The following is a 22,611-nucleotide window of genomic DNA, read 5'->3' as shown; positions in this document are numbered from 1 at the left end:
CCTGCTGATGTACTTGCTTTGTGACTGAAACTGATAAATGTAATTTCATCTTCGGTGAACTTCATGACAGCAAAATATGGGCATGTGTCCCTTCTTCCCCTTCAGTTTGCCATATTTTTTTCCAAGAATACCCTTTCTGAATGGCCTTAATCTAATATAATGAAATGCTACTTTGGATAATAGCATCCAGCTTTCATGGGGGTGAAGGGAAGAAGGGTGCATTAACCTACATTAGCAGACAGCAAAAATAAGCACGTTCTGAGGCCTTGCTAAGAGGAGGAGTGGCATTTGATATGCTGTGGGTTTATTTTTATAACTTCTATGTCAAAAGTATGCCATGTATTTGTGGTCTGGTATCTTAACTGCGGTGACAGAGCCTGCATGCGAGTCTGGAGAGCATCTCTGTGACTGAGTGAACAAGTCATTTAAATGGAGATCCTGCAAATTGAATGTAGTGTCTATTAACTTGTGAATTGCTATGGATTGATATTACCATGCCAGGGCTTCTTCCATTAGTCAAAAAGCAATGAGAAAGAAGACTTCATGGTTTTTAGGAAATTAGGTTCTATTATGATAAGAAACGCTTGTTTTTTCTTTTATGAAATCTCAGTTTTCATTATTTGTGAGCCCCATCTTCAGGATTACTATACAATGATCTTATAAACTGTGAAGATTTTGGACAAAATAGCTAAAGCTGCACACAACCCCTCTGTGTATTGAAACACATAATGCAAGCAGGAGTGCTTAAGTGGCAGTGGTTTACTATATGCTTCATTTCTCTCCTCATGCTGTTAGCAATCTGAGAATCATCTTCTGTTCATGTATTACTTCCCCTTATATTTATGCCTTGTAGTTAGGGTTGTTGCAGAGTTGTTGACAGCTGGTTTTGTCCTCTTATTTTTCAGTTGTTTAGGTGTCTCCAGCCTTGTGTGAACAGTACTGGGGTGGTGGTTTGAACTGCATGTTCCCAACTGAGGAAGTGTTTTGTTGGTTCCTGAAAAACTCTGAGCTGTTATTTGTACAAAGACGGCTATGTGTATTCTAAACACAAATAATGTGGGTTTTGAGACTTTGCATACACAGTTATACAGTAGCCTTATAAAAATACATACAGTAATGCTGATCTGAGTTTTCAAGTTACACGGGTAGTGACAGTAATCATTTCTTACAAGTTGCTCTTGAGATCAAAGCCATTTTAAGGCAAAACAGATGATCAAACTTTTTAGCTTCCAGAGCTACTTGTGACATAACCATCTAGACAGAATTGAGGTAATTTTTGATGTTTTGTTATAAAAGAAATTGGGCTCATAGAATGGTTTGGGTTGGAAGGGACCTTCAAAGCTCATCTAGTTCAGCCCCCTAAATAGCAGGGACATCTTCAACTAGATCAGGTTGCTCAGAACCACATCCTCATGTCAATGTTAACAGATTTCTGTATTATCCCATGTTTATAGTCTTTTCAAGAATGTGCAGGTTTGAATCTAGTCCAGAGCAAAGATGTGGTGACAAACTTATTTTTGGCATTGTGTGAATCTCTGCCACAAGGATATAGGAAAGAATTGTCTAACATAATTACTGTGGGCCCAAGAATGACTTGTGGATTTACTCCTAGCATAATATTATGAAAATGAAGCTCCTAATGTAAATGTGGTTTGATCCTCTTATGTATCTGTATGTTAAATACTCTCTTTGTTTAGAAGCTGAACATGATTGTATCACTAACTCGACTTACCCCAATAGTGCAGTTAGTGTGTAACAGTGAAACTGTGGTAACTTAATTTGCAGTGTTCTTATTTTCATTATCCAGACTTTACGGACTGTCTTGTTCAATACATACTAGTGCCTGTCATATGTCAAATGTCAAACCTCCCAACATGTCCCTTGCCCTTTTCCTCTTCTCCAGAGGAGAAGGATGACTCTGCTTCCCTGACTGAGAGCTCCAGCAGAGCATAGGTTGCATGGTGGATGGGCAGAAGGGACAGTTCAGTAGCCCACTGATCACCGGCATGCAACAGCTTCTAATTCTAGAGCAACATGACACAAATAGTAATGGAAAGGAGGAGTTTTTTACCTACTTTATGACTGCTGAAAGCGTCTTTACAGCAGTAAGGGAAGCCCCTTTTTCCAGAGCTTTAGCTATATGTGGGTCTGTGACCCACATTATGCAAGCGTTCCAGCTGATGATACTAATACAGCTCACTTTGTGACATGAAGTAACTGAGAGCTGTATCATCTGAGGTAAAATTACCAAGGAAAGCTTAAATTAAGGAGAGTCAGGGTTTAAACTTTGCAGTACTGAGCTGTTAAGAAAAGGTCAGTTTATGCCTTAGGCTGAAAAAAATGGAAGAGTTGGTTGGCGAACCTCCATCAGTGCCAGCCAGGCTTGTTCCTGAGTTTAGTTATTAATATTCCAAAGGAATGTTTTCAGTCCTGATCTCTAGAGCACAACTGCTCATGACAGTTCTGAGGTGATTTTACGCCCGTATGGTATTTAATAAAATGTGAAGACTAACAGCACAGAAAGAGGGCTTTTTTGGAGATACCACACATAACTTAACGTGTAACTTATTCATGTGCCATGAATAAGTTATGTGTCACATTGAGTAGATGGGCTCATCTGGCTGCATTCATTTTTTGAAGAGTATTAGATCTTGTATGGAAATGGATTTTCCAAAGGAGTCCATTTCAAACACTGTGTGAAAATGCAGCACTTCAGACAAGGAGAGAGTGATGTCAGTAGGGTGATAACAGCAGGGATTTCACAAGCTTTATATGCAATTCTTCCTGATGTTGGTATTTTAAGTATGCTAAAGCAAGAAAGATTACATCCCTTCTGACAAGTTTCTAGTTAACTGTAATTCATTTTGTAGTTATTACCAGCTGGTGCTATTGATTTTAGGATAACTTGTAATACTAGTACAGGTATGAGCAAGTCCCTGATTTCTCTTAAGGTTGTTTATCTGAAGAAGCTCAGAAGTTCCAGCTGAAAATGTGTGTTCATTAACCTGAATGTACCTTTAATAACCTTTATGTTTCTTCTTTTTTTATCCTGTATTACAATAGAAATATGGTCACAATTCCTGTGTTTCCCAAACAGGGCAGGAACCAGTGTCTAATCACAAAGAATTTATATTCATAATGAATAGGACAAACTTCCAGAATCATTTTTTTGGTACTGACATTTTAAATAAATCAAAATAGTTGTAGTTCTGCATCAGCACAATTCTGAAGTATAACACATGTTAAAACCCATAAATGCATTCAGTAATCATTAGTGCCTCAAGCTGCACGGAGTGGTATGGTGCTGACTGTACCACTTCCCATCTGCTGCTAAGGGAAGGCATTTGGTTGGGGTTTCATTGCAGAAATTGTATTTCCTGGATGCCTGAGACCTCTCTTAATTTTATCTGGTATTGATTAGGTGGAGTAAAAACTGGGTTTTATTAAAAACCTGTAACTTATCACAAAATTTAGGTGACTTCTCTTACTGAGGGAAGCTGTTTCTCTGTTTATCTGCTATTCTCTGCAGACAGTTTATTTTCTAACCTGAAGTGCCTGAAATGTTCATAAGTTCTGAGCATTAGTAGGAAGATGAACACTCTTCACCTATTTATTAGTACTCTTTGGATTCCTGTAGTGTTGCCTGCAGGTAACATCCTGTCACAGAGAGGCATCACGTCCCATTTGCAGAGCAGGAATCATGTCAAGTTGTTTAGAATGGGTTGTGCTTCTAGTCATGAAGTGTTAACTAAAACCCCCTGATTTTAACTGGTTCATTTTTGTATTAGCAGATGGATTGACCAACCTTCATTGTGCCATCATATATGGTATGAGGACAAACATTACCCTTGATCCATAGGCTTTTCAACCTTTCTTCTTACTCCATGTTGCCTTTGGTATGATTGGATACGAAGAGCAGAATTTGTCCCTGGATGTAGTGAAAAAAATACCTTGTAGTGCTCATGGCAGCCTGCTGCCTAATTTAATTATTCAGGGATGTTGGGTCATTTTGGCTTATTTCTTCAATAGCCATCAACAGTCTAAGAATTACTTCAGTTCATCCTAAAAATAATGAAAAACAAATTTGGGATCAGAACATCATATTTTGACAAGCCACATTCTATACCCGTGTGCACCTATTAATAAGTCAATAAATTTCCATGTTCAACATGTAGCACTTATTAAATACAGAAAAATAAGGGGTTCATTATGAATATTTATGGGAGATTTTCACCTATTCTGATGCAGTATTTCATTGAGGCTCACAGAAATAAAACTGCTACTTCAGTTTTGCATGGAAGACAATCTCACAATGCCACTGCACTGGAGGAGCTAATTATACATTTTAATCCATTAATAAAACCTAAATATTAACTACTGCTTTAATGTATTGCAAAAATATGGTTTGTTCTTTATAGATACAGTTTTTGGGGAAAGAATGAGATGGCTCTTACTGTAGAACATGTTCCTCCCTGCAAAAGTCATCTGGCAAAAGCTCAATGATCTTTCCTGAAGTGAAAACTTCTCCTAAGCTTAAGCACTGTCACAGTGTAATTTATTTACAGTGTGTAAGCTCTGTTATATTGTGCTGGGTACAGTCCAGTCCATCTTTAAGGTCATTAAAAAACCAAACGTGGAACTACCTTACTCTTAAGAGATCACAAACAGCCGGTGCAGGAAGCTCAGAGCAGCTTGTACTGTGCTCATACTAAAGGTTATTACGTACATTGTAGGTGGACAAAAGGTCCTTTTCTCCAGCGAAGACTTGAAGTGGCTCTTGTACATACAGAGACTCCAATATAATTACTCCTCAAAATGCTAGCTAATGTGATGTGCAGCAGTTCCCCCTTGACTTCTTGGAGGTGTTCATATTGCTGTTAGCCCTGTCACGCTGCAGATTGATGTATCTATTTGAAGTATAAACTCCAGCATCCCTCCAGGCTAGCAGGTCATCTTGTGCATACATTTATACAGAGGGAAGAATAGAAGGCTGGTAGAGATGGGATCTGGGAGAGAATCTCAATAGCGAGGCATATATTAGCCTTGGCAAGAGGTTGTGGTGGTGACAACTGAGGAAGTGTTGAGATAATAAGTCTGTAACACAGAAAGTGTTTAGATAATGTTATCTAAATGCTTGCTGCATTGTGAAACTGTTATCTTACTACTTACTCCACCACTGGAAAACACTAAAGGTAATTAATATTTATACCGAGTTGCTGTGTGCACATCTCATACATTTTAAAAAAATCCATCCGAATATGTGAGACAACAAATTGACTTATAAAATACAATCATTAAAAGCCCTGGGTACTTCTGGGAATTGGTGGTGGTTTCCTCCCTCTTTTTTTTTGGGTAGGGGGAGACAAGGAGGAGGGAGATAGAAACAGAGACAACAAAAGAAAGAGGAAAGGAATAATTGCCAGTGAAATATGATTTAATCTGCAGCTTGTATTCTTATTCTCTGCCACACACAGATCTGTGAGGTTGGGCAGAAAGGGCTACAGAAACACAGATTGTTTTCCCTGTGTATCCAGGTTTCTCCCAGTGTCAGTTTCCCGTGTTCATGAGACAACAGTGTGTCACATGAGGAAAGGATGTTTCAAGTCCTGTGACACAGTGAAATGGCCACAACACATGGTTTCAGCTGGGTCTTCATTAGCCTTCTTGAAGGGACTCTCTCCAGCTCTAACACACAGTACATGCTGGAGGCAGCTGGGCAGCAGGTCCTCAATGACCAGTGGTTAAGACGTGAAGTTACAGAGCACAGAATAGTCTCTAAGTTGCTGTTTGACATATTTGAGTATAGGCCTGCATCTGGGGCCGGAGCAGAGAGGAAAGAGATTCGTGCCTGGTACAGAAATGTGGACAGATTTGTGCTGCCAAGGCTGTTGTATCCAGAAAACTCTGGAATTGCCTCATGGCTGGAAATGCTTTTCCTTTTTGGTTTAGTTGTGGTTTCTGCAGAAACCATTACTCATTATGCCATGTTTCTTGAATGTATATTGTGAACTACTGAAGTTGAACTTCAGAATAACTTTGTCTTTTTTCAGCTTGGGCAACATTCAAATTCCACCTGGTAGGCAGAGAGTATGTTATGGGTTACTTGCAAGCAAGAGAAATGCCACATAAATGTTTTGCCTCTCAGACTGTATCTATACTACTAACTGGACCAGACGGGTCATGATCTCCAGAACTGGTGTGCTGTCATCCAGACTGCTTTATGTTGCATGCTCCCTACTTGGCTTTGAGCAGTGGCAGCTAACACTCTTCCAAAGCAATGCCCAGAAGAGGTCCTGGGGATAGAACAGCTAAGGACCGCTTCCAACAAAACCCTCCCTTTTGGGGATGGAAAGGTTGCACCATTAGACATTAGGAAGAGATTTTAGACATTAGGAAGAAATTTTAGACATTAGGAAGAAGTTCTTCCCTATGAGGGTGCTGAGGTGCTGGCACAGGGTGCCCAGAGAAGCTGTGGCTGCCCCATCCCTGGCAGTGTTCAAGGCCAGGTTGGACACAGGGGCTTGCAGCAACCTGCTCTAGTGGAAGGTGTCCCTGCCCATGGCAGGGGGTTGGAACTGGATGAACTTTAAGGTCCCTTCCAACCCAAACCATTGTGTGATTCTGTGGTATGAATATTCTGTTTCCCCTAAGGGCCAGAAAAATGTGTCCTGGTCTTCTTTATTTGCTGCTACTGATGAAGTCTCAGTTTCCAGGTCCTCTTCTGTTCTCTTGGTACATGTGAAGAAGCTTTTTCTGCTAACACAGCTGCCTGGTAGGTCCCTGTAGTTCCTAAATTGGACCATCTTATGTCCTAGAGAAATGTAGTGGAGAGCTGGGCATGAGGAGGATGCAACATTTCTCACGTTTAAGGAAAATAGATATGTCACTGTTGGAACAGACTTCTGCAAAATCAAAGCAGAAAGTTTTTCTTTTCTCTTCCCATTACATCCAGCCTTTGGTTGTTGTGGGAGCTTTTCACATACAAGCTTCATTGAGGATATTTATTTCCAGATTCTTTGAAAAGAGGCAATTTTCATGCTGGGCTATTAATTTACTCTCACCTCTGCAAGAGGGTTATGGGCTGTAGGTGTGTCCAGGTGCTGCCATCTCCTGTCCAGACCACCCCTGCGACCTGCTCAGAGTTGTCCTGTGGCTTTAGACAAATTTAAAAGGTATTATTTTATTATGCTCTCACTTACTCTTACATTCCAAATCTGTGCAGAGCCTTTTCATGCCCTCTCTGTTATAGTCTATATCAAACAAGTGATCAGTGTCATTGGTATGACTGTTTTTCTAATGCCTGTGGCTTACTGCTGCCTCTTTTTTGAGCTGAGACTTGATAAAGGTGTTTTGGGGTAAGTGAGTTGAGGGCTTTCAGATCCCAGACCTAATTTTGAGGGGAATTATAACAGCAATCCAATTTATTGGTCATAAAATAGAATTAATTGTACACAGTCAGTGGCTTTATGGGCAATTGCTTTAAACGAGAGATGCCAGCAGCCTGGTGGCGAGGAAAGGGAGCTCAAGCTCCTCTGTAGAGAAATAAGTATTTCGGTAAGTATTTAAACCATCCTTGAAATGGTTCTAAAACCAGGGTGAATGTTACAAGTATGGGATTCTTAAGTTTTCACCAGTTTCTTCTTAGTAACATTTAGTGTCAGTGCTGTTAGCGTTGCACTTTCTGGGTGTGTGAGTTGGTTGCAGTGTTTGGGATGAAACCCAGCTTAGAAACTGCAGAGCAGCAAGTGTTTCTCAGAGTATAAAAGTGCTTTTCAATGAGTGATTTAAAAACAGTAAAATAATAATGAGAAAATTCATACCATAGAACTGGTTTTACAATATCCCTTTAACACAGAAAATAATTGGTGATGTGCTTTCAAGTTATTCTGTGATTCTTTTTGGTGCCCTCTCCCCATCCCATAGTAATTGTTATTGGCATTTTAAAATTACTGTTTTCCTGAAGTAATTGATTTTCACATTTATCACCCAAAAGGAGGTATTTGGAAATCTCTTACAAGGTACAGTTTGACTGTACCTTGACACAAGCACACATTTAATACATGCATTCACATCTCAGTTATGAGTTGCATTATTTGTGTGGAAATAACCTCTTTAGTTTGAATGCAGCCTAGTGCAGTTTCCATTGGGTATTTATATAAAGCTACTAACAAATGGAATAAATACATGGATCCATCAGATGTTCTCCTTTCTCTGCCAATGTTGTGTAGTTTAAACATGGTCATGTTTTCATAATCCTCATCTGATTTTTATAGATAAGTAAATTTAGTGTAATGTTATTTCTTTTAAGTCACTTATAGTAACTGAGGGATTGGTGTTCATAAAGGTTATGGGAGGTCCTAAACATTACATGGACAAGGTGTTCAGCTGCATTTTTAGGCATCTCAAAGGTTATTTAAGATCCCAGAGGAGACATCTGAAAGACAGTTGTTGTCAGTTGCAAGTGATTAGGTGCCAAACTGAAGGTTTGATTAATGTAAATACTCTTTATTTGACGTTTTTTCTGTTTTATAGGGAAAATAATACCTGTAATACTTAGGACATAGATCTTAGCTTTTGTTACAAAAGATTCTATGACATTGGCTATTTCTTTTCCTTATCAGTTCCCTTCCTCCTAAAACGTAGGGATCTAAACACCAAGAACACATTAAAAATAAAATGAAGGGAAATAGCACAGAATATTTATCACTGTGTATTTGAGGAGTGATTTTGTGTTTGTTTGTTTTCTTTGTATTTCTATTAATAAAAGCCTTTTATTTAATCAATTCTTTTAGCACGTAAGTCTCAGTGAATATAGTGGAAATATTCTTGACAGTATATGCTCAAGTGTTCTGCTGGCTCAAGAGTGCTCAGCATTTTCCAGACCTTGGCCTTAGCTGTAGATGGAAATAACATGTTTTGTGTATATTCCATTTGGGAAGATGACATCCATCAGTCACGTGTAATGGAAAGAAAGGGTTCTGAAAAGGTACCTGTAAAAAACAGACAAGAATTCCTGTGTGGTATAAATACAAGAGGTATAAAATAGGTTGAAAAGAGTTATAAAAAAGGATTAAAATAATAGGTTTTACATAAGTTTGTGTTCACATTTCCTGATGGGAAACTGCTTGCAGCTCCCACTGTCTCTAGTGGCACTGTTTGTGTGCCTGAAACAAAAAACAGGGAAAGGAAGAAATTAAAAGCCTCAAGCCTTAAATGATAGGTAGCTGAATTAATCCATCCGGAGTGCATGTCGTGCTAAGTTCATGGGTATGTGGCTGAGCATTTTCGCTTTGTAGAGCAGTGGAAGTAGTTTGGAAGCCATTTCACATTCCTCTCTGGTGGTTTCTGATAGTTTGATTTCAGAGAGATAAGAAAGAGTACAGCAATGAGGAAGTTTAACAACCTGGAGAGGCAGTGGAGTGGCTACACAAAAGCCTGTCAGCTTCAGGGTTTGAACTAGGTTGAAATAAATTTAAATAAGATAATAAAAAGAATCAGTCTGAAGATGGTGCATTTGAGAAACTCCAGCCTGATCTGAATTTTGTGGTTAGCTTTTCATGGGGCCTTTGGTAGGACAAAGAGTCATAGGTCTCTTAAGAAAACTGATAAAAACCCTATGGGAAGAATCTAGTGAGGGCCTGAACAATTCCTGTATTTTGTAGCTTTACTTTGAAGTATGTAGGTCTTGCTGCAGAGTTAGAGCTAAGTGGCTATTATAGGTAAAGCCTCGGTGCTCAGTCTGCTTCTGCAGGCTGACTGGCTTTAGCTTGGTGAGTTTTCTTCTACTTGAATTATACTCAGAGATCTGTCTCCTATTTGGAGCAAGAGTGATTTCTGCAGCTTGGTATTTGAGGAATTGTGTGAAATGGACTAAAGACAGGAATGTCAGGAGGCTGGGATGTACATGCCTGAATGGAATACATCACCCCATGTGCTGATGCTATTTGCTTGAAACAAAACTTGTATTTGTTAGCAAAGTAAACATTTTACTGGGAATCTGCCAGAAGCTTACTGGGAATGCAGGAAGTCCCCAGGCCTTGATCTTGATTATTTTTGGTCTTGAAAGCTGAGCTCAGAGCAGTGGCTCTGGCACCAGAGGGAGCATAAAGGCTGTGTAGCTGTTTCTTCTCTTGGCTGGATGGAGGTCACTCAGGAGAAGGCCTGGGGCAGGGGCTTTTGCTTGCTGTTGTACTGTATGGACTTGGTACCTGTGCTCTGAAGCAAAGGAATCATTGGGTGACTGAGATCTGTTGGTTCTCTTTCCATAGCTGAGCGTGATTTACTTTGGATTCAGTGCTAGCAATGATCTCTCTTTCCCCAACAAAGTATTTATTGCTGGCCATGAGTAGTAATAGTCATTGCTATTATTCTTTAACCTGTCATATTTGCAGGAAAGTAAAATGGGCCAATACTGTATTTGTGTATCTTTTTGCCTGTTATTAGTTGTAAATACATTTAATTTTCCAAACTTAATGCTTAATTTTGTTGTTAGCTGATTCTCAGTTGATAAAGTTGGTGAAATGCACTCCATTCCCTGCAAAACCAAGTTCATCTTTTCTCTTTTAAACTCTGATTTTGTCTGTTTCTTACTCTCAAGTGTTTTGGGTAGTTGTGAATGTTGTGTAAGATTGGGTGTGATTTGTTTGTACCAGGCCACTTTGCAAGAGACTTGAATGAGACCTGGATGGTCCCAAGAGGCTGGGTGTTGAGTCAGGTCAACAGAAGACAAGAGACGTTCACAGTCAAACCCTTGCCGAACCAGGAGGATTTCTGTGTAACATCCTAAAGCCAGGAGCTGCAAATGACTACTTTACTAATAGCTTTGCTTCATGCTGCAGAAAGGCTGACTTGCTGCATGCTGAACCCTTTGCAGAGATGATTATCCCTGTTTGATCTTAGAGCACATTTCTCATGCTTTTTTTATTTAAGACCTTTTTTCATATTAAGGGCTATCATCCTCTGTAAGGAAACTAATGGGAAACTGATCAAATAATTGGGCTTTGCTTTCATTTTTGTATTTCTTGTATGTGCAGAAATCTGTTGTTCAATTTATTTTATTTTTAGATGAACTGTTTGGTTTTACTTTGGGGCAAGACAGCTGCATAGAAATACCTATGACATACTGACTTACCCATGGCAAACTGTGATCCAATGTGTCCCATGTCCCCATTGGTATCATGTCCCCCTTTGTCTGCTCCCCAACCCCTCTATAAATTAATGTTGAATTTACTGCTGCAACACTGATGATACTGATTTTTTTTTTCCGTTTGTGACAATGGAAATCTAGTGAAGCCTTTTATTTCATGGAGTTAAACTATTCCTGTAAAGTACCTCTGAATATAGGGTGATAGCACCAAGGAAGTTCAGTTGTTACCTATCATTTAAGTAACCTTTTCTCTCCAGATTTTCCTCAGCTGACCATTGTCTTCATTTTTTGTGGTAGTATTTGAGGCTCACAGAAGAGTAACGTGTTGTGCAGGACAACAAGTTCTACACAGTGTGTAGAATCAGTCAGAAAATCAGTGAGATTAAACCAGTTTCCTATTTGAGCCCGTCAATGCCTTTGTTCATAACTAGCTGACAGTAGTAGAGCAGCTGGTTGACTTCAATACTAAAGTGCGATTGTTATAGTTGACTGTGTGTTCTCTTTTTGGTGAGGGTAGTTCAGAGCTCTCTTTAGAATCCAGGTTACATTGTGGGTGGCCTGGTGCCAAAGCCAACAGCTCTAAAACTATGCCCGGCTCTTGTATTGGACAGAAAAATTGCTGCAGAATTACCACTTCAGCTCTATGAATTTTTACGTGATTAAAATGATGATAAAAAGTATGAATGTGCTTTGTTTTCTTCTTTCTAGTGGCTTTGTGGCAAGGAATATTTAAGCAAATAGCTATGATGGGAGGTCATTCTCTGGATAGAATGAAGTGGGAACATTTTAAATACCATTCATTTCAAATTAAGTTTGATTGTCAGTGGCAAATCTGTGGTTCAGTTTAGACCGTTGTCAACTGTTTGTAATACTCATGTGCTTTTGTTTTCTTAAATGGAGATTCTCATGAGATGGTAGACAAAAATCTTTTCTATTCCTTTTTTATTTCTTTTCAGCTAGTACCCATTGCAGAGTGAGTTTTGAAGAATTTCTGAAGAGCCCTATTTTTACTACTTGAATCCTGGTTAAAGTCCCATTTATTAGTAATCTTATTAATTGAAACAGGTACCTTAAGGGGGCCTACAAGAAACCTGGAGAAGGGCTTTGGACAAGGGCCTGGAGGGACAGGACGAGGGGAATGGCTTTAACCTGCCAGAGGGGAGACTGAGATGAGCTCTGAGGCAGAAGCTCTTCCCTGTGAGGGTGCTGAGGCGCTGGCACAGGGTGCCCAGAGAAGCTGTGGCTGCCCCATCCCTGGCAGTGTTCAAGGCCAGGTTGGACACAGGGGCTTGGAGCAACCTGCTCTAGTGGAAGGTGTCCCTGCCAGTGGCAGGGGGTTGGAACTGGAGGGTCTTAAGGCCCCTTCCAACCTAAACCATTCCAGAATTCTATGATACTATAAGTAGGAAGACAAACCTTTGAGGTAGATGCCAACATTGTGAAATGGCTGTCTAGTGACTGGTCTTTTTATTGTATATGGTTGGCAATCAGTCAGTGAACCTGTACTTAGTTGGCACAAGTGGCAAAACAGAACAGTATATATATTTGGCCTCCAAGGCTGTGGAATTACTATCTCCCATGAGTTCATTAATATGCTAATGAATATCGTTCTCATTTGTCTCCCCCCATCTCCAGTGAACATTTGTCGTGTGCCTTCACATTCTTTCTCCATGGGGAAAGCAATGTGTGCACAAGCGTGGAGATCGCTCAGCACCAGCCAATCTACCTGATCAATGAAGAGCATATCCATATGGCCCAGTCCTCACCGTCACCATTCCAAGGTAAGGGAGCTGGATTTGGAACTTCTTGTGCTTAACCTCATTTCTGCGTAGCAAGGGCTTCACTCCTGGTGATGTTATCTTCAGAGGTAAATAAAGTAATATCAACTACCTCTTCAGACAGGTTAAATTCTGCTCAGGAAGTTGTGGACATAAGGGAAAATGTTGTTAGGACTTCAGCTCTAGAGTCAGCCATATGGGAATGGGAATTTTCCAGACCTTTCTATTCATTAACATTGTTTTTAGAGGTACATGCATATAATAAACCAGAAATTAATCACTTGTGTTTAAAAGACTTACTGTTTAAGGAAGCGAGTCCACTTATTTGATTTTGTCATGTGGTATCTAGGTGAGTGGGCTCAAATCTAGAACTTCTGTGCTACATGAAGACAAAACAGAGCTTATCTAATTCAGGAGTACTTTTCATTCAGAGATTGACAACTCTTCTGTTTTTGAAAGAGGGGTGTGTGTGAAAATGTATCAGAAACAATGAAAACCTCAAAGTATCTGTGACTATTTGGCAGTGTAAGAAATGAAGGGTTTACAGAATTAAGATAGCAGCCTACTAAATTCATGGTGTAATTGTGATGTGATTCTCTGTGTCAAAAAACCTAAGAATATTTGAGTCATTGAGTTACACTGTCTTCACTACAGGCTGAAATTATAACTTCAAAGCAATTAAAGGAAGAAATCTTTATAAAATTAAACATACAATAAACACCCAGAGACTTACAAAAGGAGCATTTATAAAGATGTTGATTTGTAGAAGCTTTATTGAAAAACTGTTTGTTTCTAAATGTAAAGTTCTGACAGAGGTTCCGCCACTTAATTCATAGAAGGCTTGATTTCAGTGAGGTAAATTCATTACTCTCTCAAATGTGACTAAAAGCAAAATTAAGTATGAATAGAAATACACGTTGAGCAACGAGTCCGCCTGATTTGACATGACTGTAGTTGTCTGCATATACTGTTACCTCTCCTTCTTAATGCTGAGAAGTCTCAAGCACCATATGCTCCTGGTAAAAACCCTCCTATTGAGTATCTGCCTCTATTGCTTCCACGTATGGTCATCCTTTTGCAGTTTCAGTACAATTAGATTAGTTCATTGTGGAAATTATTAAACTAAACTGCAAGAAGGTGTAGTTTTAGCTCCACGAGGATGACTGTACAGGAACACAAGCAGCTTTAAACTCACACCTGATTTTGCAGTAGCTTTCCCCTGAAGACAAATCCTTAAATAGGATGTGGATGGAACAGTGACTCAAGCTGGAGGGGCAGAGACTCAGTAATGCATAGTTTAAATAAACCTACTGCGGGGACTGTTGTTTCTTACTTTGCAGTGTTGGTGAGTCCTTATGGTTTAAATGGTACACTCACGGGCCAGTCGTACAAGATGTCAGACCCAGCAACTCGGAAGTTGATGGAGGAATGGCAGTATTTCTATCCTATGGTGCTGAAGAAAAAAGAAGGCATGAAAGAGGAAGAGGAGCTGGGATATGACAACGATTTCCCTGTGGCAGTTGAAGTCATTGTTGGTAAGTTTCAGTATTGTGCCTGAAGGGTTATTTTGTTCAGAATCTAATTAATCAGAGCCATTGTAATTTTCCTATATCTTATTGTAGCTCTCCTGACACTGGAACATCTGACTAGTTATCTTGCCTCAAGCTTCTGTACTCCCTGTATCCCACACGCTATTATTCACAGTATCAAGCTCCTTGTTTCAGCTCTGTACTGGTTACAGAGGGTTACATGTACATTAGTATGTGAAATTCCTTAGCTCTTTATAGTTCGGATAATAAGTTTTGTCTAATTGACATTGAAAATAGGTTGAAGTAGCTGGAGCTGCTGCATATTACCAGGTATATTTCAGATCTTATTTTCCCTTTCTTTGTAGGTGGTGTGAGGATGGTATATCCTTCAGCCTTTGTTCTCATCTCCCAGAGTGACATCCCCATGTCACAGAATGCTGCCAGTACTGGAGGCCATATAAACGTGGGACAGCAGGGGCTTGGAAGCGTGAAGGATCCTGCTAGTACCTGTGGGATGCCGCTCACTCCACCCACTTCTCCAGAGCAGGCTGTTATGGGTAAGCAAGTGAGGAGGCTGGAGTCAGTTTTGCATAGCTCATGACAAGTGAGGGTAAGTATGAACAGCAGCAGATTAAAGACAGGCAATAGACCGAAAGTTAGGAGAGGACTTTTTCTGTAGGTCTGCTTAAAGAAAGCAAATGCTTTAAACACCACTGAAGAAGACAAATCTTCAAACAAAACTTTGTGAATTCAGTTAAGCTCCATTTCCTATAGAAGCATTATTTTTGTGCAGTAGTGCCAATACCTGAGAGACAGGATTCTGGCAGTGGTTTAGAAGGGTTAGTGTTGGTTTTCTTGCATTGGGATGGGAGTGGAGGGTGTTGATTCATTGCGGTACAAGAGTACAATGTACATACAGGACTATGTTCTCTTTTTGTAAAAGAGTTAGAAATGCAGCACTTAGCTAAGCATTCCCTCCTGTTGGTATAATAAGGATTTGCAAATGTTAGGTGCTCTTTTTGCCCCTCACAGTTGATTTTTAATTAAGGGCCATTCAAAAGAAATGCGTAAGTCCCTGGAACTGATAAGGAGGAGCTGGGCTTCCCAAACGAGGCCTGACATAGGCTTGCATCATACACAGATGGCAAACAGTGATGCATGATATTTGCAAGTGAGCTACGTGTTTTGTCTGGATGGAGTATGCCCCTTTCAAGTATTTGGATCCATGGTAGTTCTAATCTCAGAAGCCACCCAAATGCTGGCTCTGTGAGGTGCTAGATCCTTAATATCCTTTGTTGAAATGAATATGCATGTCCTGTTGCTGCTTAGACATTGCAATAAATACCTAAAACTTGTCATCATCTGGGACACAGACAAGTTTAGTTGCTGTCTGTGTGGTTATGCTGTAACAAGTTCAGGACTGCAATTTCAAATGAGAACTAAGGAACAGAGGAGTGAAATGTTTGTTTGAGTGCAAACTTCTGAGATCATAAAGCAGTCAAAAAAAAAAAAGAAAAAGGAAACTATCTGATGTAGAAAAAAGAAATTAAGTTGGTTGGTTGGTTTTTTTGTCCTCAAAACCTGTTTTGAAGGCATGTTTACAACTCTTCTGTGTATATTGCCTTCTGAACTTGCTCTTTCCAGACTTGCCAGTTGTTAATAGAATTACAAGACAGCTGAAGCTGGAAGGGACCTCTGGAGGTTGTCTTACCCAAGCAGGGTCAGGTAGAGCAGGTTCCTTACACATTGTCCAGTCAGGTTTTGAAAGCCTCCAAAGACAGAGACTCCACAAGCTTTCTGGGCAACCTGTGCCAACACCTGACCACCCCCACAGGGAAAAGTTCTTTCTTATGTTTAAATGGAATTTCCTGTATTTCATTTTATGCCCATCACCTCTTATCCTTTCACTGGATACCACTGGTTATATCCTCTCTATTCTCCCTGTCAAGTATTTGTATACATTGATAAGATTCCTCCCCCAGCTTTCTGTTGCTCTCCTTGTAACCTTTATTGGTAATAATTTCACAAATCTGATGTGTTTTATGCTTTGTAAGTGACTGTTAACTGACTGTGTCAGTTCACAGGAGATCCTCTGACTTGAGACACATGAGCAAAATCATTAGTGACCGCTCACCACTGGGCAACCACCTTCTGCTTGAACTTGGACAGATGGGGATAAAGAATCCTTATTAGAGCCTCACTGAGGTCCAGGGAGCCACCAAGCTGGCTTAGCCTTTGTTAGATAGCTCTGTCACATCAAGAGGGTCAGTCTTGATGCCTTCATTGCCATGGAAGGATTTGCCTGGATTCACTTGTCTGTGAACACTGCATGTGTATGAAGACAACCAAAGTGTTTAGTAATTACTATTAATAATACAGAATGTGAGTTTTAAATTCACTTTGAATAGTGGTTTTTTCAACACACTGATAGTTAAAATAAGCAAGAAGCATCTTAGTAACTACCTGAAGCAAGATGATTGACTTGTAAATAGCAATCCCTGATGAAGTATTGATGCATATTGTAACGTGCTGTTGTATTTTTAAATTCTTCAGATCCCTCATAAGCTTGTACAACATCACAAGGGGATTCTATTTTAGAATATTTATGAACTATTAATATCTAAACAGTGTTCATATTGTTCAGTCTGGCAGGCACAGTTGTGTTTGATCTCTGCCGTTGTTTGAGGACAATATGAAATAGGATCAGAGGGGTGCCTCTCCAGCCAACAATGAAAGGATTCCTTTCTATTATATCAGACACCATTTTAAAAGGCCTTGAAAAATTGGAGAAATGGATTGGAAAACCATGTCATGCAGTTCAGAATCAGTAAATGGGATACATAAACTGGATTAGTCTGAGGCGCATGAATAATACTTCAGTCCTGCCCCGTACTAGTAAAAATGTGGCTGTAGTACCATCACCAGTTCTGAACACTTAAAGATGTGGACAAATTGGATGGAGTCCAGAAAAGTGCAGTGGGAATGATTATAGGTTTTGCAAACAGGACCTACAGAAAAGATGGAAAGAATTGAGGTTGTTTAGTCTAGAGAGGAGAAATTTGAAGGAGAAATGGTGTAACAGTCTTCAGAGACACAACAGGAGAAAAAGAATAATCTGTCTGCAACCAACATGTAATGAACCAAAACGAGCAAAGCAAAACTAGGGTAAACACGAGGAAAAACATGGTCCAAGGAAGGATAATAACGTGTGAGAATAAACGGGCTGGTGGGAGGTTACAACATGTCCATTAGCAGAGAGGTGGGTGGGTTCTTGGGGGTTTCCTAGGGGTTTGTTGGAGGGTGTGTGTGTTTTTAAAGGACAGGTTAGTCAGATACGTTCATCCAGCTTTGAAGCAGGGGGTGAGCTAGATGATGATCTCTTCAGGTCAACTGTGTGTTCCATGATTGTGTCTCAAGTATGCAACAAAACAAATTGCTGCTGAAACTAGGGAATTATTCATGTGTAGAAAGAGGATGGATTGTGAAGTCATCTCTGGTGAGGGGCTGGTTGCGTCCTCCAGTTTATACCATTCCATGACATAGCTATTTATGTGTGTTCCAGTGTCCTGTCAGTGATTTTCATTTATAAAAATCAGTGTGAGTGTGTGAGTACAAAATGTTTTGGCCTGTTGTGAAGTTCTGTTTCACGTTATGCCATGTACTGCTTCACTGTATAGTATAAACAGATTACATAGAGTTTTGGAAAACAGTAGTTAATGCACTCTAATGTAACTTGAAATCTCTGGTAGCTCCTTGGTTATCCCCTCCTGCCTCCTGTCTTTCCCTTTCCAACACACTTTGTTTGTTCCCTGGCAGTTGTGGCTGTCCTGCTACTGACTCATGCCATGTGTATTTGTGCGTATTGGTGCTGGGTTTGCTTACATACCCACATTCCTCCCTCCCAAAGGAAAGCCAGATTTGCTAATTCTGAGGTTTTGACCTGGGTTTCTTTTTGATCATCTGTCAAGTTCATCATGTTACAGAACATTTGAAAGCCAGTGAAGGAAATACAGAGCTCTGGCTGGAGAAGAAAATACACAAGCATGAAAAATCAAAGATACAGGCTTGGGCAGCTTGTGCACAATTCTAGAAGTTGTATTTTGAAAGTCACCTAATTGAAATCAGCAGAATTACCTGTTAGATGCAGTGATGTATAGCACTGACTCTTTCAGCCTTTCATTCTTAAAGCTTCTTAAATTGCGACAAGCAGGAGGACGAAGTGTTCTGAACACTGATTTGACCTTGTTAAAATGCGGCATATCCTTCCTTACTGTTCCATCGAGAACACAGATAGTGTTGCTCAGCCGCCAGGCCAAATGAACCTAAAGCTCCCTCTACTGTTGTAGTTTGTATGTGTAAAGATGACTGTTAGATTTCAGTTACTCTAAAACAAAACCACATTTCATACAAGGAAAAGAAACATCTGCTGGTGAGATTTCTGCAGCACAGATGGAAAGAAATGAAGTGCAGAATGTAAATCAGAATATTCAGGCTATTAACATGTTGAAGTAATATCTTCATTTGTTATCTCTTTGATAATCATACAGCATTGCTGAGAACCTCTCCTATTATGTTAATAGTATACACTAATGATCAACTGTTGCAGAACTTCTGTGGCAGTATACATCTCAACTGTAAGATTTCACCAACGCATGTTTTGATTCTGGTATTTCAATTCAAGCATTTTATAAAGAAATAGCATCACCCTAATCCATTCATTTCTTCGGTGGGGTTTTATCTTGAGTGTAAAGAACTGATTCTTGCTTTGAAATAGTTTACAGAAATTATTGTTTTTCTTAATATATAACAGGCAAAGTCTTCTGCGGAAAAAAAAAATGAAATGTATTAAGATGAGCTGTAACATCAATGCTGTATTTATATTGCAGGAGAAAGTGGATGCTCTCAGAGCAATATCAGCCATTCAGCTGTACAGGAGGGGACAGTCAGTGTTCACAGTCCAAAGAAATCAGGCAAGATTACTCCAAAATTTCACAATCATATGGTTCACCGTGTCTGGAAGGAGTGCATCCTCAACAGGTCACAGTCCAAGTAAGGCAGCAGTCCGGATGGGTTTGGTGTTAATAAACACAGAATATATAGTTAACATTGTAGCACTTTTGCCGTAGATAATGTTATTCCTCACAGAATTCTTTTGCCACTAATCAAAGCTAATGATGCAGAACAGATTGTCAAAGAAAATTTGTTCCTGCATTCAGTTGAGAACTACTGACACTTAACGTTGTATTTGCAGTTGTGTATCTTAATTGTGGTAGTCTTTGATGTTACAAATCTATCAAATGTGCCTTCAGCTAGCTGCTGTCAGATTTATTGATTGCAGTTTCTAGCTCTAATTGTTGTTACAAGACTGAAAGTTGGGTGACTGAAGGACAAATAGGATGTATTTCATAGTTAGAAATTTAAGGGTAATAATATTTGTAAAGTGTTACATGTTGAACTAAAATTCCAGTTGACAAGGATATGGTAAATTCATGTTTTTGGTATCATAGGCCTTCGTTACTGGAGATTTAAAGTATATTCATGGCATGGCGTGCCCTGAAAGCTCTGTTTTTCACTATCCCCATGTAATTTCCTCATTGGATATGTCAGAAGAATTTCCAGATGCAGTTTAAATTGGTTGCCCCTTGCTGCTCTTGCTCAAACTCCAGACAGAGTTATCTGACATGGAGCTGGTACCATCCTCCCATACAAATCAAACCATAAGTTTTAAGGAGTAGTGAAGGGAACTACTGTTAAATACAGAATTCTGTTTTAAAAGTGAAGTAGAAGGAGGTCATGTATTTGAGGAGAACAGATGTGAATTTATGCATATGCTTTTTTAAAATGTTCGTAGTGATAGCTACTAAAATAATTTTATCTTCTTCAGGAGGAATCAGATCACAACTGCAAATATGGAAGAGGAAGTTCCTAACAACGCTGTTTCGTGGGATTTTGTGGATCCAGTCCAAAGAGTCAGTTGTTCTTGTTCCAGGTGAGCTTTGAAGAAAGTAAGCATTTATCATATGGGAAGAACCCTGTTTAATTCAACAGAGGTACACTTACGAAAGGGAGTTATGTTTTAGCTGAGAGAAGAGGAACCTCTTAATATCAAAACTGTGATCATCACTTACGTTCAAGTGATTAATGCATGTCCCATATAATTGTCACTTGCTGTAGTTGAGTGGAAAAATGATCCTAGACTAGGGAATGGGGCTAGAATCACTCAAACATTGCTTGTTCATAATGAACTCATCCTTCAGGCTTTTCTGAGATATGAGCTTTCAAGTTTGGAGTGGTAAGACTCACAATAAAGTGGGGCAGAAGCTGCCTAAGTTTCCAAGCATCCTGACTGAGGGATAGTGCTACTGTCCCTGTTTGGAGAAAGAGGAAAAATAGGCCAAAGAATCATTTTACTCCATGTCTGCCATGACTCATGATACCAAAAACTACCTGGGAGAATGTAAAACCTTTGCAACATGGTCACTGTCACCTGATCAAAAAGAAATCACAGCTCATTGCACAAACAGTTCAAGAGTGCATTAAATTATCTGTCATCTTTGATGAATGCTTAAAGCTACAGAGTGTTCAACCTGGAGACAGTGCTGTATCCGGAGTGAAAGTGTTACTCTCTTGCAGCTCTTTACATTGTATATATATCTTATATATACATTATATATCTGATTGTGTGTTGCTTGTATGTATACACTCAAGAATGTTGAAGAGAGAAATGTTTTCTCAAGGTGCCAAGTGTTTCCTGTGGAAAACTGAGGTCCAGCTTTGCCTGGAAAACATAAAGAACCGGTAGTGGACAACGGAAACCTGGTTCCGTGGAGAGGTTCAGCTGCATTTGCAATTTCACACTGTCTTTTCATACCTCCAGTGATAACTATGAGTTAGTAAATACAGCAACTGGGAAATTAAAACATTATGCGTGTAATGAAAACAGTGCCTGATTTCAAACTGCAATAAGAACTTTCTGTGTAGTTGCAGAAGCTGGGCAGCGACTGGGATACAGATACAGTCATTACTGTGCCTATTCTGTGCATTGTATAGATGAGTGTATGAATGTCAAGATAAGATCTTAAAAATCAGTCTTAAAGGGTTGTCTGCTACTTGGCACCAAATTCAATCTTCTATATTCCCAGCTTTGTGTGTTGAAGAACAGAATGTCTAAAATAATTTCCTGCAGTCGGTTAAAATACAGTGAATGACGGAGAATTAAGTCAATTAATGTTACAAGAACATGCTTAAGGCAAATCTGCAGTTACTAAGGCATTAGCTCCACATCATGGGTGATTGCAGCTAAAGACCATCTGCTGCAGCAGAGAATTGGCAACATGTCCTGATAACAGCACAGCCCACAAAGACAGCCAGGACAATACCACACAACATGGTGGTTACAGGAAAATGATGTAGCAAGTACAAGAAGTTGTATTTGTACCATTTGACAGCCCCTGTATACTGGCATGGGTATTTTCATAGCAAAGTCATAAAAGCAGAATTGCTTTTCTTCATTCTAGTAGTCTACTTGTGATAATGTAGTTTTGCTGTGTAAGTAAAAACACATTGTATGGTTTGAAATGTGTTGTTGCTGTCCTAGATATTGTTGTTTATAAACAATAATAGGGATGGAGTGATTTCTTTTCAAATGGTATTTCATCTCAAACAGGTATAAATACTAAGCACAGTAAGTCATAGCTTAAAAAAGCTGAGACAACTAAACAAAAAAACCCCAAGCAACAAAAAAGAACAACGAAAATATGGAGAGTGAAATGTCCCTCTAGAGACACCTTCCACTAGAGCAGGTTGCTCCAAGCCCCTGTGTCCAACCTGGCCTTGAACACTGCCAGGGATGGGGCAGCCACAGCTCCTCTGGGCACCCTGTGCCAGCGCCTCAGCACCCTCACAGGGAAGAGCTTCTGCCTCAGAGCTCATCTCAATCTCCCCTCTGGCAGGTTAAAGCCATTCCCCTTGTCCTGTCCCTCCAGGCCCATGAGCCACACGGTGAAAACACAGCTTAGCGCTACCTGAAATACTGGATTTTAGTCCTGTGCTTCCCAGTCTCAAAGATACTGAACGCAAATTGAAAAAAGCCCTATTAAAATATGAAGCCAGTAATAAGTTTGTATGTTACTGGGTTGTGGGGTTTTTTGTTTCATTT

At 39.7% G+C, this 22,611-nt stretch overlaps 1 protein-coding gene across 1 annotated transcript in view; it reads left to right on the top strand.

Moving 5' to 3' along the window:
- Window positions 1-22,611, top strand: part of MED13L (mediator complex subunit 13-like) — a 170,867-nt gene that overhangs the window by 108,407 nt on the left and 39,849 nt on the right. Inside the window, exons 5-9 of the mRNA XM_010018969.1 lie at window positions 12,782-12,927; window positions 14,265-14,459; window positions 14,819-15,010; window positions 19,340-19,502; window positions 20,338-20,442. Coding sequence (XP_010017271.1) covers window positions 12,782-12,927; window positions 14,265-14,459; window positions 14,819-15,010; window positions 19,340-19,502; window positions 20,338-20,442 — 801 coding nt within the window. The remainder of the gene's footprint in view (window positions 1-12,781; window positions 12,928-14,264; window positions 14,460-14,818; window positions 15,011-19,339; window positions 19,503-20,337; window positions 20,443-22,611) is intronic.

Source organism: Nestor notabilis, unplaced genomic scaffold (assembly GCF_000696875.1).
Source record: "Nestor notabilis isolate BGI_N333 unplaced genomic scaffold, ASM69687v1 scaffold2387, whole genome shotgun sequence".
NCBI lineage: Eukaryota > Metazoa > Chordata > Aves > Psittaciformes > Psittacidae > Nestor > Nestor notabilis.
This window is presented reverse-complemented; position numbering and strand designations above follow the sequence as displayed.